This window comes from Geotrypetes seraphini, chromosome 3 (assembly GCF_902459505.1).
Source record: "Geotrypetes seraphini chromosome 3, aGeoSer1.1, whole genome shotgun sequence".
In the NCBI taxonomy this organism is placed as follows: Eukaryota; Metazoa; Chordata; class Amphibia; order Gymnophiona; family Dermophiidae; genus Geotrypetes; species Geotrypetes seraphini.
The window spans coordinates 366571650-366587390 of record NC_047086.1 but is presented as its reverse complement, the minus strand read 5'-3'; the positions used below and the strand labels follow the sequence as shown (position 1 = coordinate 366587390).

At 44.4% G+C, this 15741-nt stretch overlaps 1 protein-coding gene across 2 annotated transcripts in view; it reads right to left on the bottom strand.

Annotated features, from left to right (window-relative positions):
* Positions 1-3276: 3276 nt before the first annotated feature.
* The window catches only part of MERTK (MER proto-oncogene, tyrosine kinase), a 226077-nt gene continuing 213612 nt past the window's right edge, over positions 3277-15741 (bottom strand). For both annotated transcript variants that reach the window (XM_033936512.1, XM_033936513.1), the window contains 2 exons: positions 9844-9980; positions 3277-4683 (listed from right to left, as the gene is read on the bottom strand). In XM_033936512.1, coding sequence (XP_033792403.1) covers positions 4194-4683; positions 9844-9980 — 627 coding nt within the window. In that variant the 3' untranslated portion in view covers positions 3277-4193. The remainder of the gene's footprint in view (positions 4684-9843; positions 9981-15741) is intronic.

Below are 15741 nucleotides of genomic sequence, written 5' to 3'. Positions count from 1 at the left end.
AAAAGCGAGCCACAAACCATGCAAATTCCTTTCAAACCAAGGAAATAAACAGTCTCTCCCCCCAGCAGGCAAACCATTCATACACACTCACAGCAGACCCGAAGCCATATCAGACCCCACAAGCAATACAAGCAAGGAGCTGACACCCAACGGCCCACAAAAGAAAAGGGGGTCAGCAGGCATCTCAGGAGAGCCCTCCAGAAACTGATCCCTCCACAGACCAAGCTGGGGAGGCTGCCTGCCCTCGCTTTAAGGTGCTTGAAACAATGGTACAGCAAGGGCCCCCTCAGGCGCCGCTCCCAGGCAGGTGGCCCGCAAAAGCTCCAAGCAAGCACAGTTGTAGAGCAACCAACAAGCAGGCAGAACCGGGTCTGCCAAAAGTGCAGGGCAGGGGATGCAAGGAAGTGAGGACAGCAAAAAGTCAGAGGGGCAAGGTCAATGGAGAAATGTATAGACTCAAAGTAGCAGCCAAAGCAAAGGCAAGGGAGTGTTAACACTCCAACAGGGGCCAGAGTGCCAAAGGGTCCAAATGGGAACAGGGAGCCATCCCAGAGTCACAAAGCTGGGTCCCGCAGACTAGGTGAGAATCTCTCCACAGAAGAGTGCTAGGTCAGCGCCGCAGCCATGACAGGAAAACTCAGGGGGCCGAAGGCCCTGCTTCACCGGGTAACGCATCCAGATAGGTTTGCGCGGCTTCAGCTGAGTGGAACATCCGCCATCCCGAAGGGGTCCAGATCTTGTGCTGCGCCGGGTAAAGAAGCTGGAATCGCTGTTTTCGGTCGTAGAGAGCCGAACACACAGGAGAGAAGCGCCTCCGGCGTTCCTGTAGCGTGGGGGAGTAGTCCTGGAACAGGCGCACAGGGGTGTCTTCAAAGGAAAGAGTATTCTTCTTCAGCCGGTACTGCCGCATTAATTCAGCTTTAACAGCCGAGTTGTGAATCTTGCAAATAGTGACACGAGCCTGCTCTCGATCATCAGAGTGCCGGCCCAGGCGGTGTGCACGGTCAAGCCGCAGCGGTCCCACGCCAGATGGAAGCGGCAGTGCCGCTTGGAGCCAGGACTCCAAGGTAGAAAACAGTCTGGCATCGGGGACCGTTTCGGGGAGACCCACCAGGCGCAAGTTGTCCCGCCTTGAGCGATTCTCGAGGTCCTCCAGCTTATCGGCTTGGCGCTGAAGCTGCGCCTTCATGGAGGCCAAATCAGCAGCGGAGGCCGAACACGTGTCTTCAACTCCCGAGACGCGGCTCTCCAGTTCACCCATGCGCCTGGTGGTCTCCCCCAATAGAGCTTCAAGCGAGGTGAGCTGGCTAGATAGGTGGTCAAATCGGGAGTCAAGAGCTCTCACCACCGAAGCCGATAGCGCTGCAATATGGGCCTCTGACAAGGGAAGCGCGGAACCCAAGTCCCCCGCCGCCATTTTAGGGTCAGATCGCGCCGAACGAGTCTCCCTGTCTTTAGCTGCACGACTCGGCTTACTGCTCATAGCCGGGCTAGTCTGCTGCACGAACCGGTCCATGCATGGTCCCAAAGGTCCTGGAATGTGCGGGCCAACAAAAATAAGAAATTTAAGAAGTTGAGAGATTCGGGGCCCCGGAGCATGAGTAAGGCACGTCTCACTCGGCTCAGCACATCACGTGACTCTCCGATCTGGGAAGTTATAAACCGGTAAGTCTGACGTTGATGAAGGGCAAAATGGTAGAGGCTATTGTAAAGAACAAAATTACAGAACATATACATACGCGTGGATTAATGAGACAAAGGAAATCTTGCTTCACCAATAAAGATGAGCCGGTCGATATTGTGTATTTGGATTTTTAAAAGGCATTTGACAAAGTACCTCATAAAAGACTTCTGAGAAAATTAGAAAATCCTGGGATAGGAGGTAATATCCTATTATGGATTAAGAACTGGTTAAAAGGATAGAAAACAGAGTAGGGTTAAATGGTCAATATTCTCCATGGAGAAGGGTAAATAGTGGGGTTTTCCAAGGATCTGTGCTGGAACTGCTGCTTTTTAACACATTTATCAATGATGTAAAGATAAGAATAACAAGTGAGAGAATTAAATTTGCTGATGATACAAAGTTGTTAAATTGCAAGATTGTCAAAAATTACAAGAGGACCTTGTAAGACTGGACATCAAAATGGCAGATGATGCTTAATGTGAGCAAATGCTAAGTGATACATATGGGAAAGAGGAACCCAAATTAAAGCTATGTGATGCCGGTGACATCGCCCAGGAAAAGGATCTAATTGTCATTGTTGATGATACGTTGAAATTCTCAGCTCAGTGTGTGGCAGTGGCTAAGAAAGCAAATAGAATGTTAAGATTATTAGGAAAGGAATGGCAGGCAAACATGCTTCCTCTGTGTAATATGTACACTTTATGTTAAGGACCAGCTCCTATTTGTTCTATTACCCTATATACCTGTAACATGTTAACTCTAGGTAAGATGTATAATTCTATGCAATGTATTTTACCCTACAGAGTACTTCTATGTAGTATTATGTCACTTGTAACCTGCCTAGAACTCTGATTTGTGAGGATTCAGTGGGGATATAAGACTTAACATAATACCCTTGTATCGCTCCAAGGTGCTGCCACATCTCAAATACTGTGTGAAATTCTGGTTGTCTCATCTAAAAAAAGATGTGGTAGAATTTAGAAAAGGGCCACAAAAATGATAAAATGGATGGGATGACTTCCCTATGAGGAAAAGCTAAACATCTAAGGCTCTTCAACTTGGAGAAGAGACGAGATAGCTCAGGGGAGATATGATAGAGGTCTATAAAATACCGAGTGGAGTGGAATGGGTAGATGTGAATCACTTGTTTATTCTTTCCAAAATACTAGAACTAGGGAGCATGCAATGAAGCTACCGGAGAAATATTTCTTCACGCAATGTGTAATTAAACTCTGCAGTTTGTTGCCAGGGAATAATATAAAAGCAGTTAGCTTAGCAGAGTTAAAAAAAAAAGGTTTGGATAATTTCCTTAAAAAAAAAAAAAAAAAAAAGGACCATAAACCATTATTAAGACGAACTTGGGGAAATACACTGCTTATTCCTAGAATAAGCAGCATAAAATATGTTTTACTCTTTGGGAGCTTGCCACATACTTGTGACCTGGGCTGGTACTGTTGGAAGCGGGTTACTGGGCTTGATGGACCTTTGGTCTGTCCCAGTATACACTGCTTTCCTTTTCTAGGAGCCATTTTTATGGGCCACTTCACTATGCAATATGCCCATCTGAATTTGTCTCCTTAAAAATACTTACATAAGCAAAAACTTCCAGCATTTTAATAAAAAACCAAGACCACCCTCTTAGTTTTACAGAACATTGAAATCAATTTTATATATACACTGCTGAACAAAATCCTTGCAAATTCTCTCTCTTGATCCACAAAGTTCTTAGAAGATGTCAAGAATCCGCAATACCAACAGCAACCTACTTGGCAAGGTGCAATTTTTGTGCACCTAATTAAGAAGTAAAAAAAATACAACTATATAGTTTAGAACTTAATCAGTAGCAAGTGGTCTATTCAAGATAATCTTCATGCTCTACACCTTATTTTGCTTATAACAGTGCAAAAAAAGAGTGGTAAATGATGGTCAACATATAATTAGCAACCAAGACACACACTGATGGAGATGTGGTGAATTTCTCATATGAATTCAAGAATTCTTAACAGAATGGTAAGATAGCTGATACTGGAACATAATACTAAATCAGCACTGTTAAAGCCATTCAGTGCCCAGAAAAACAGAAAGTTACTGTACAGTTTGGACTACCATTGTTTCATTTACCATCTTTAATGTGTTCAGCCTAGATGATGTCACTAGCTATATAGTACTGTGTTGCTTTATAAAAGCTCCATTTAAACTATAAGTATTCGCAACTTGCAAAATCTCAAGTGTTCAACTAGAACATTCTGGAACACCTGAATGATCCTGAGGCTGAAAAACAATCTAGCTAATTTAGCTCCCATTTTTAACAAAGAAAAATGCAGTACCCCGCAGAAGGAGGCACTGTGATACAGCCATTCCAATGTGGTACAAAATTAGTGTACAATTCATACAGCTTCTCTAAAGCAGTTATTGGTTTTGCTGAATTTCTTTTTCCATCCATTTCTTGATATATTGCTGAATTTGGGGCATCTGGTTCGCAGGACCACAGTATTTTTCAGTTCCCATGTCATAGCATTATTTCAGACTCCTCACAAGAATCATCTGCATAGGGAAACTCCTCGTTCAGCATATTTCCCACAGGCGTCATATTACTCTGAGACCAGGTGGCCCCATTCTGTTCAGCTCTGGCTGGCAGCAATGGAACATTTACCTGTTCACATGTACCTGGCTGCTCATCGCCAGCCCCCTTAATGACATATCTGTCTTCACTATTATTGCTTTCATGGACATCAACTGTGACAGTAGTTTTATTTGGCTTGAAACAACATGAGTCAATCATATATTTTGGGTCCAAGCTCATATCAACATTAGTGAAGTTTAACTGTTCTAGGAAATCCGCACTGTCCTCCAGCAGGTTTGTGTTCATGTATATGACATTATCCTTATTTTTTATATCTGACAAGCTACCCAACAACTTCTCCAGATGAAGCTTTAATTCTGTGAAGGTGGGTCGATCAACTGGATCTGCTCTCCAGCAAGCGTACATAATTTCATACCTGTAAATATATGAATTTCAGTTTAGTAGGCTGTTAAAAAGAGTTTAGGTTCTTAAATTGATAATATTTTTTCCAGCAGATAGGATAACCTTATGGTTCAGCATACCATCCCTATCTGTGCTCGCAAGCATATTGCAGAAGATATAAATCACAGTTTTTAAACTCCTCCTCCTTCTCCATGGTTTCTTCTGCCCCCTTCAGTTCATATCAAAGCTGGCAAGAGCCCTACAGAAGAAGGCAGGAGAAAGAGGGATATAGGGAAACCAGGTGTCTGATCTGCTCAGATGAAGTTAAATTAATAAAGAAACAGTAATGTAGTTAAAACCTTAACAAGTCTCTGAGAGGGACAATGAATTCAAGAACATACAAGTTAAGCAAAAAATATAAACAGCCTGAACATTTATGGGGCTCAGCCATTCTTCCCTTGTAATCCTATATACCAGGGGTAGGGAACTCCGGTCCTCAAGAGCCATAGTCCACTCGGGTTTTCAGGATTTCCCCAATGAATATGCATGAGATCTATTTGCATGCACTGCTTTCAATGCATATTCATTGGGGAAATCCTGAAAACCTGACTGGAATACGGATCTCGAGGACCGGAGTTCCCTACCCCTGCTATATATAGTCTTTTCCTAATCCAATAGTGTGTATGACAGTGAAATCTTAGCTATGGAGCTAACCATTTGGCTTATGTCAGAGAGCAGGTGCATCAGATAAATTGCTGGGTGGGGAGTTTAGCATACCATCCCCATCTACTGGAGGCAGGCGGTACTGCTGGTGTCGATATCGGCACCAAAGCTGATAGCGACATCAAGTAGTCTTTGTTGAAAAAGTCCAAGGAAGACAATGACACCAGAGTTGACATCGCTGGATTTTCCAGGATGACAAAGTCCTTTGCTGAAGAAAAATAAAGATCCTTTTCTTCTTCTGCAAAATTGAAGACGGCACAGGGGCTTCAAAAGAATGAAAGAAACGGGAACACAGCATCACTTGAAGAAACTCAGTCAGTAGCCTGACATGGAGGGGAAACAGCAGCCCAGCAAAGGTGGAGGCTGAAGTGAACAAGTAAGCCCCACCGAGTCAAACTTGAATACAAGCTAAATTTAAAAGAGTGCTTTCTTTTTTGAAGAAGAAAGCAACACCAATAAAAAAAGGGAAAGACTGACTAAAAGTCAGAAAGCCGCGAGAGTGGGAAGGCAAGAAAAAGTTTAACGACTGTTAAAACGCATCTTCTTAGCTCTGCAGAAATGAAAAAACTGAGGAGACACGCATCCTGCGTCAGGCGGGAAGGCACTCGTGCATGCGCGGTGCGGGCTATCGCAAACTTTCTAAAGCTTTAAAGTGGCGATGTACTTTTGAAGTGGTTCGTACCGAGGCTCCGTTGGTGATGTCACCCATGTGTGAGAATATGCTACCTGCTTGTCCTGGGATAATCTGTTTTATTCTTTTGTGATCTTGCCAAGTATTTGGCCACTATTGGAAAAAAGGACACTGGGCTTGATGAATGTTCAAGCTTGTCCCAGTATGGCGATGCTTATGTTTCTACCTAACACAAAATGAAACTTATATGTATGCCAAATAGGGCTTGACCCAAGGGCAACCTTCAGCTGTCCCCCCACCCCATTCCCCTCCCCTGAAATGGATCAAGGCTCTACCCCCTCTTCTTCCCCTCCTACCAGATGGCCAGAATCCCAATTTTCTTTCTTTCCCTCCCTCTCTCCCTCTTTAGCATCTCTTCTTCCTACCTTGTTTCCAGCATTTCCCCCCCATCCTGCTGCTGCTACCCTACCTGTTCCCCTCCCGTCCTAAGTATACTTTTCCCTCCATGTTCATGGAGGTTAGGGGCAGAGCTGGCCCGCAAATATGGAAAAATTGCAAATAACTTTAAGACTGACTCTGACCCACCCCGCCTCCCGGACCTCTCCACTGTACTTACTTTTTAAAGCCTGGTGGTCTAGCGGTGAAGCGGGGCAGGAGCTATCTTCCTACGTTCCTGCCCCATGCAGAGCTGGGGACATAAATGGCTGCTGTGAGTCCCCGTGAGACCATGGGAACTCATGGCAGTCATTTCTGTTCCCAGTTCTGCACAGAGCAGAGCACAGGAAGATTGCTCCTGCCCTGCTTCACTGCTAGACCACCAAATTTTAAAAAGAAAATAAGTGGAGAGGTCCAAAAGACGGGGTGGGTCACCCAGATGAAAACCGCGAATAACCAAAGTTGAGAGTTCCGAACCCGTGGATATGGAGGAGTGAATGTAGATGAAACACTGACAAAAGCCTTGAAGCATAGGCCCATGTTTGTGAGCTACTGTATCCTGCTCCATTGGCAATGACTTCCAGAGTATAACTATGTACTGATGAAAAAATATTTTCTCCCATTTGCTTTAATTTTACTACTATGCAATTTCATGGCATTTCCCCCACTCTTAATGTCTTTTGAAAGAGTAAACGATTTGCATTCACCCATCCCACTCAGGATTTCCATGCCAGTCATGTTTTAGCTAAGTAAAAACCAAAAAGTCCAACAGGACAGAGAACCATGGGTATAAAACAGTACAAAAGGAAGTGGGAATGGATAATGAACACTCCACTGAAGATCACTGATGTAAAACCAACTTGTTTATTTCATAAAAGTTCACAAGCAGACGCTGTGGACCCGACACAGCACTGTGTTTCGACATCTGAGGAACGCCTGCATTAGGGGTCACTGTGGCATATATGTTCACAGATGACAGATCTGGGATAAAACAAAGCTTTTCAGTGATTTTGGTTACTCTGGCATGTTAGTTGGACCGAGCTTTGTTTTACCCCAGATCTGTGAACATATATGCCAGTGACCCCTGATGCAGGCGTTCCTCAGACGCCGAAACACAGTGCTGTGTCGGGTCCACAGCTTCTGCTTGTGTCCTTTAATGAAATAAAAAAGTTGGATTAACATCAGCGGATCTTCAGTGGAGTGTTCATTGTCCGTTCCCACTTCCTTTTGTACAGTCATGTTTTAGCTGCTATTATTTTGGAGGTGGTCCGAGTCCAAGCTCCTGAAGCTCCCTGCTGGCTACACCATTTGCCTCAGGAAAGAATAATAGGTTCCTGGATTCTGTAACACAAGAAAGCTACCAAAGCTCTCTGCTGACACACACATTTATAACTCTTCCACTGCCAACATTCCAAACTTAAACAACTGGAAGTTTTTTATGCTTATTACTTTTACGACACTGGGTCAAGTTGCCTCTACTCTTTTGACACTCCAAGACGCCAGATGATATGTTGATTCTTAATGTTACTAGGTTTGTTATACTTTCTTTCTATATGTCCCACCGAGAGCACAATTTTGCCCCAAATTTTAACTTATAGTAACAGCTGATAATAATCACTGTATTGGTGTTTGGCAGGTTTGATTCTAGAGTCTTTTATAGTTCACGTTCGTTGTAAATCATCCTGCTCCAGGAGCCAGAAGGCCTTGAGCATGAGCAGATGCTCAAGGCCCAGCCCAGGCAAGAGGCAGGATCTTCAGGCACCAGCAAGTCCTGTGGGTTCGTGCTGCGTGACGGTTCCAGATTGGGGTAAGGGTTTGTGTTTGGGCAGGCAGGCGATGCTGGTTCATGGGGGGGGGCGTTCGCAAGCAGGTGTGGGGGGAGCAATGCCAGTTATCAGGGGTGGGGGGGCGTTCGCAAGCAGGTGTGGGGGGAGCAATGCCGGTTATCAGGGGTAGGGGGGCGATCACAGGCGCAATGTCGGTTCTCAGGGGGGGTGGCAGCGCGCCAGTGGCCTCAAGGGTGAGGGATCTTTTTGGGATGTAGTGGGGTGAGGTGGAGCAGCACCAGTGGTCTCGAGGGAGGAACCAATCAAGCGAGTTTCCCTTACTTCCTATGGGAAAACTCGCTTTGATATACGAGCACTTTGGTTTACGAGCATACTTCTGGAACGAAATATGCTTGTAAACCAAGGTTCCACTGTATATCCAAATTGAATGTCCGTTCGAGAGATTGTTTGAGTTTCATTCAAGTATGTGTCAATGGGAGACCATATACGGCAACTAGATTCGGAAGAAAGAGGATAAAGTTTTTAAAAAATATACTGCTCGTATCTCTTATATAAGCATGGTGAGTTCCACCAAAAGGTGGTCCAGTCGCTTTTTTTGTCGCCAAAAGCTGATGCCGCTTTTTGAAAATGGCTCTGCATTTTTTAAGAATCTACCAAAGGGCTCATTTCAATGTTGATGAGCCATTTGCATATCAGTGTCGGAGACTGCTAGAAACCTTGCTAAAGACAGAGATAATCCCTTTTTATAATCCGCCACTAAACTGTGTACAGGCAAAACCACCGGAAAATAGTTTAGCGACGGCATTATACTTTTGAGAATGCTGCTTTAAGTCTTTTAGTAAAAGGACCCCTAAGTCTACAATGCAGAGCTTTAAAAATTATAAAAAGTCAAAATATACAGTCCATTCTCGTTATTCACACATATGTGTGGTTGCATCTATTGTGACCAATATTCCCCATTCACACCACTGTGTTTGTGTATTCGTGGACCTGCTTTTAAAATACCCCAGCTTTCCTTGCTTTCATTTTCACTTCGCGTCTGGCATTCACTTCCAGATATGGCCCCGAAGTGTCCAGAGAATGAATTACAAGCATCTACAGTGTTGTCCCATGTAGGAACCTAACCCTATTTTCTCAATAGGATCCACTGTTCACTTTCTGCAATTTTGAGGCACAACATGTACTGCTGGAACCTAACCTCTATTTTCCCATAGACTCAATATTTGTGATTTCATGGTTCACCAATATTTTTGGGAACTGTACTATTTGCAAATAATGAGAGAGGATATTACCTCTATCTTAAACTTGAGGGAATGGTAGAAGACAGTGGTTTAGTAAAGGGGTGCGGTCTGCCCCGGGCACGGTCTTCCTAAGGGTGCAATGGCACCCCTCTTCCTCTCACACTTTTTCCTTCCCCTGTACCTTTTTGGTGCTGTCTCCGACATCACTTCCGGGATCCACACCTAGGAAGTGACATAAAAAAGAGTGCCAAAAAGGTACGGTAGAAGGCAACGGGGTGCACATGCGGCAGGGGAGGGGTGCTACTGCCCCGGGTGCCCCTTGCCCTTACTACGCCACTGGTGGAAGAAGCTAAGGTATGAAATAATAAAATACTTACAGCTCATCCAAGCAATCTGCAGGTTGTTTAAGCCTTTGACCCTGAAGAAGGTAGTCATAAATTTCATGGTTCTGCACTCCTGGGTAGGGCGTCATTCCCCTGGTCACTATTTCCCAAGCTGTTATACCAAATGCCCACTACAAAAAGAATAAAAGGAAAACTAATAGGATATATCTAGATGAGATAAATACACTTTCATAAGATAAGTTCAGCTTCCAAAATTTCTATAGTTAAACTCCAGAACTGAAAATGTCGGGGTTGTCCAAGCTTTTTTCAACAGTGGGTCAAATGATTTAAATATGATTCATATGACTATTTTATAGTGGGTCACTTCATCAGAAATCCATATGATTATTTTACCGTGTTGGAGCACATAGTAAAGTCATTAAAATGTGTGAATATCTTCTGAAAATGATTTCATATCTACTAAATAGCTCAGCAATGCTTCAAAATCACATGTGCTAGCCAATATGATGGTAAATCTTTTTCTTTTTTTTTTAAATCTCTTGTGGACTGCATGGTAGATTGTTCTACAGTGTAAGGCCTGTGATGCTAAATATCTTGGTCCATAAAACTCCCCTTAAAACACTGCAAAACTACTACTTTTCCTACTCTGGATTCTCTTGTGTCCTTCACTCAGAGCGCTAACACAGCAAAAAAATGGGATACCACAAGACAAGCTCACTAAAACATTTTTCAAATTTCTTTTCAGGGAGCTTGTTAGGGATGGACAGTGACATCCCTGAGCTAACCAGTTTAGCACATTTACATTACGGCATGCTAACTGATCAGTGCACGGCTACTGCAGGAGCTCTTACCGCATACAAAATGGGTGGGGGTAAGTAATATGTGGTAATATAACAAAATGGATACATGCCATTAGCAACATTAGTGCATGACCCATAATGCAAAAATCCCCCCCAAAACAGGAAAATGGCATTTTTTATAGCTGCAGTAAAAATGGTCTTAGCACATGGGAAAGACCAGAATAAAGGTGCACTAAGACCATTTAAAAAAAAAAAAAAAGGTCATATATATTATGGGGCTCATAATCGAAAGAGAAAAATGTCCATAAACCGGCCTACGTCGGCACTTGGACGAACATTTCTCAGAAACGTCCAAGCGCAGAAAATAAAAACGGGTTTTGGACGTATTTCTAAACGACCTAGGCCATCATAGTGCTGCTCAATGTCCAAAGCTAAACGGAGCATTTCAGGAGGCGTGTCGAGGGCGGGAGTTGGGCAGCTTTATAAAGGAGGCCCTAAGTATCCCCAGAAAGAAAATCTACAAATAGAAGATTATGGGTAAAGTGGGTTATGGGTAACCGTGTTAGTCTACTTTTTAATAGAGAGTTGCGCGGGGACAGAAATCCCACCCGTCCCCACCCGTCCCCGCCAAAGTCCCACCCGTCCCCACCCGTCCCCGTGAGGAATCCCTCCGTCCCCACCCGTCCCCGCGAGGAATCCCCTCCGTCCCCACCCGTCCCCGCGAGGAATCCCCTCCGTCCCTGCCCGTCCCTATAAACTTCAGAAATAGTTATTTCATTTAATTATGCTACTGAATTAAAGGCTCTGGTAGAAACCCATTTACAAATAAGCAAAAAGACTATTAATTTGAAAATATTAATTGGGAAGAATACATACTTTGCAAACGGGTTTCTACCAGAGCCTCTAATGTTTATAAATTTTTATCAACACAACTAATATACTACTTTATCCTGAAGCAAAATAAAAAAAAGAAATATAATTCTTTTCCTACCTTTGTTGCCTGATTTCTGCTTTCCTCATGTTCTCATTCAATTCCTTCCATCCACTGTCTCTCTTCCTTCTGCATCTTCCATTTGCTCTGTTACTGTGCCTCTCCCTTTCTTTCCCCTTCCAAATTGGTCTGGCACCCATCTTCTTCTCTCCGCTCCCCCATAGTCTGGCATCTGTCTTCTTCCCTGCCAGCGTCTTCTCCCTACTCTCTCTTCCCCATTTCCTTTCAGCGTCCTTCTCCCCCCATCTTCCCCATGTCCTGTCAGCGTCCTTCTCCCCCCTCTGTCTTACACATGTGCTTTCAGTGTCCTTCTCCCCCCTCTGCTTCCCCATGTCCTTTCAGCATCCTTCTCCCTCTCTGTCTTCCCCATGGCCTTTCAACGTCCTTCTCCACCCCCCCCCCCGTCTTCCCCATGTCCTTTCAGCGTCCTTCTCCACCCCTTTGTCTTCCCCATGTGCTTTCAGCATCCTTCTCATCTCTCTGTCTTCCACAAGTGCTTTCAGAGTCCTTCCCCCCCCGCCCACCCTTCCCATGGCCTTTCAGCGTCCTTCTCCCTCCTCTGTCTTCAAGTGCTTTCAGAGTCCTTCCCCCCCTCCACCAGTCTTCCCCATGGCCTTTCAGCGTCCTTCTCCACACTCCTTCTCTACCGCCCCGGGTGCAGCACAGCCGGCCAGGTCCCCTTACTTTTGTGGCACTTCCCCGACCGACTGACAACAGCCCCGGTCCGACAAACCTCCCTGCCCTTAACTGCGAATCTAAATTACCTTATTACAGCTGCTGTAAGAAGATAATTTAGATTCGCGGCTACAGGGCAGGGAGGATTGTCGGACCGGGGCTGTTGTCGGTCGGTCGGGGAAGTGCCACAAAAGTAAGGGGACCTGGCCGGCTGTGCTGCAACCGGGGCGGGGTGTGGCGGGGCGGACCGCCCCCTCCCTTGGTAGCCACTCGAACCGCGAGGCAACTCTCCTCCTTACCTGCACTGCCTGCAGCACAGAGCCAAACGGAAGTCTTCCCGACGTCAGCGCTGACGTCGGGAAGACTTCCGTTCGGCTCTGTTCTGCAAGCAGAGAAGGTAGGGAGAAGAGCTGCGCGACTGAGTACATCCAGCCCCGCAGGAACCCCGCGACCCTCGGAGGCGTCCCCACGGGATCCCCGGGACCCTAGGGGCGTCCCCACGGGATCCCCGTGACCCGAAGGGGGAACCCGCGGGTCCCGCGGGATTCCCGTCGTCCCCGTTCCCGTGCAGCTCTCTACTTTTTAAGGTAATACATAGAAAAAAAACCCCATCCAGGAATGTAAAACCTTTGAAGTTAAAATGATAAAATATTTTGACAATTGGAAAAATTGTTCTAGACTAAATTACAGCTTCTGGTGGAACTCAGTGTGTCATCTGTACAAAATGGAACGTTTACTTGCAATACAAAATGGTCATTTTAATAGATTTAAAGATGTGTGAAGGCCAATAATAAATTATCATAATGATTAATGTTAATTTATTATTCTTTTTCCTTATATGATAATTGAAAGAATGGGGGGATGGGGGGATGGGTGGGTTATGATAATTTAATATATATGTGCATAATTTAATTGATTAATATACATAGGAATTATATTATTCATGTATAGTTATGAGATGGGGGTGGGATATAAATCTTTTAGTTATATATTGTGGGTTTTTTTTTTAATTATTCAATTTTTATTAGAATTTTATAATGAAAATAAAACAATATAATCACCACAAGGACACCATTCAGTAATATTACATCCACTCAATATAGCATACAGAATAAACACAGCGCTATTATACCCCAATCCCGCCACCCAACATAAAATAAAACAGTACCAACAAAAGAAACACCATAAGGAAGTCCCTTCGTTGTTCCTTCAAAGAGACTCCCAAATAACCACCCCGCCCCTCCCCCCCAACCCAACCTCCCACCCAACAGAAAGAAAGGATCAAATGCAATGAAATATTTTGTCCCAAGTCCGCCTCTGGTATTCATAATAACCATAGTGCTTAGCAGCTACACATTCCATCTGGGCAAGTTTTCACAATTTTTCTAACCACTCCTCCTCTGGCGGAGCAACTAGCTTCTTCCAATACAGTGCTATCAAACATTTGGCCGCTGCCAATCCCATTCGAACCAGTTTTGTCTGCCAAGGAGCATCTCTAACATTATGCAACCCGAGCAGACACACTTGAGGTAAAAGCTGTATCGGGTCCTGGATCCACAATGTCAAAAAGCAGGTAACAGATACCCAAAATTTCTGAATCATCCCACACTCCCACCAAATATGCAGGAAAGAGCCAGGACCCTTACTACATCTCCAGCAAGAATCTGAAACCTGAGGGTACATAATATGCAACCGTTCAGGAGTGAAATTTCCAGCGTGTTAAGATTTTATAAGCATTTTCTTGGACTAATATACAATGAGATGCTCTCTGTACCTCAGTACAAATACGGGACCAATCGTCCGCAGAAAAGTGGAGCCGGAGGTCCCGTTCCCATTGTAGCCGGAAAGGAAGGGAAATCACCTCCCTACCTCGCAAAAATTTATAGAGAATGGAAATCGGTCTCGGTATTCTACTCAATAGAACCCATAAATTTTCCAAAGATTCAGATCCCTGAGGATTCCCCTTATCCCAACCTTCCGAAATCATAAAATGTCTCAACTGCATATATGCAAAAAATTCGCCCCCCAACCCAGGTTTCCTAGTCACTAACGCATCAAAAGTAGGTAAGCATCCCCCAATAAGTACATCCCGGAATGTAATAACACCCATAGATTCCCATCTCCGAAAAGCCCCCCTATCCATTCCTGCAATAAACCGCGGTTCCTCCTTAATAGGAGCAAGAGTAGAAACTCCTCTACCGCTCTTCTCCCTATGACACAGAGATCCCCAAATCCTTACCAGATGACAAAAAAATGGATTCCTTTGTCCCTGTAATCGCTCTGAAACCGAAGAGGAGGTCCACAACCAAGAATTCAGAGTACAATGAGGAACATAGCTTTGTTCTATTTGAACCCCGGGCTTAAATACCGCAATCCTCCAATCCAAAATAAAGCGAAGTTGTGCCGCTTCATAATACCAGTGCAAATTTGGCACCGCCCTACCCCCATCTTCCCGAGCAGACCAAAGCACCTGTTGACTCAACCTGGGGTGTTTCCCCTGCCAAATAAAAAAGCGAAATTCCTTATGCAATATATTCAAAAGTCCCTTAGGCACCTCTATGGGAAGTGTTTGAAATAAAAATAATAAACGGGGTAAGATATTCATTTTGATAACTGCTATACGCCCCCACCAGGACAACCACAAACCCTTCCAAGTTTGCATATCCATCCGCACTAAGCGTACTATCCTAGAGTAATTAAGGTCATAAAGATGCGATAAATCAGTTGGAATCAAAATACCTAAATAATGAAGATGACCTCTTACTCGCCGCACCGGGAAGGTATCCACCAACCTCTGTGCCTCCCCCTCCTTCAAGGAAATATTCAAAAACTCGGACTTGTCCATGTTGATTGTAAAGCCAGACAAACCTCTAAATTTCCTAAACACCTCCAGGAGCTCAGGAAAAGTAGCCTCCGGGTCTGTCACATAAAAAAGAATATCATCCGCAAATAGCGCTAATTTATGTTCCCGTCCCCCAAATTGGATTCCCTGAACTGACCCCAGTTCCCAAATATAACAAGCCAAGGGTTCTAAATACAAAGCAAAAAGTAAAGGGGAAAGTGGACAACCCTGTCTGGTCCCTCTAGTAATAGTAAAGAAATCTGTATAAAACCCATTAATTTTAATACAAGCCCTGGGTTCCGAATAAAAATTCCGTATCCACCTCTCAAACATTCCCCTTATTCCCATCCGTTCCATTACTGCCCATAAAAATTCCCAACTTACTTGATCAAATGCCTTTTCAGCGTCAATGGACAGTAAAACCATTTTACTATGATGTTGCTGTGCCTCCCAAATCAAATGTAAAGTTCTACGAATATTATCTCCCACTTGACACCTCTGGATAAATCCAGCTTGATCAACATGGACAAGTCCCGGTAACACCCGTCCCAATCTCAAAGCCAACACTTTTGCCAAAATTTTAGCATCTACATTTAATAATGAGATGGGACGATATGCTCCAC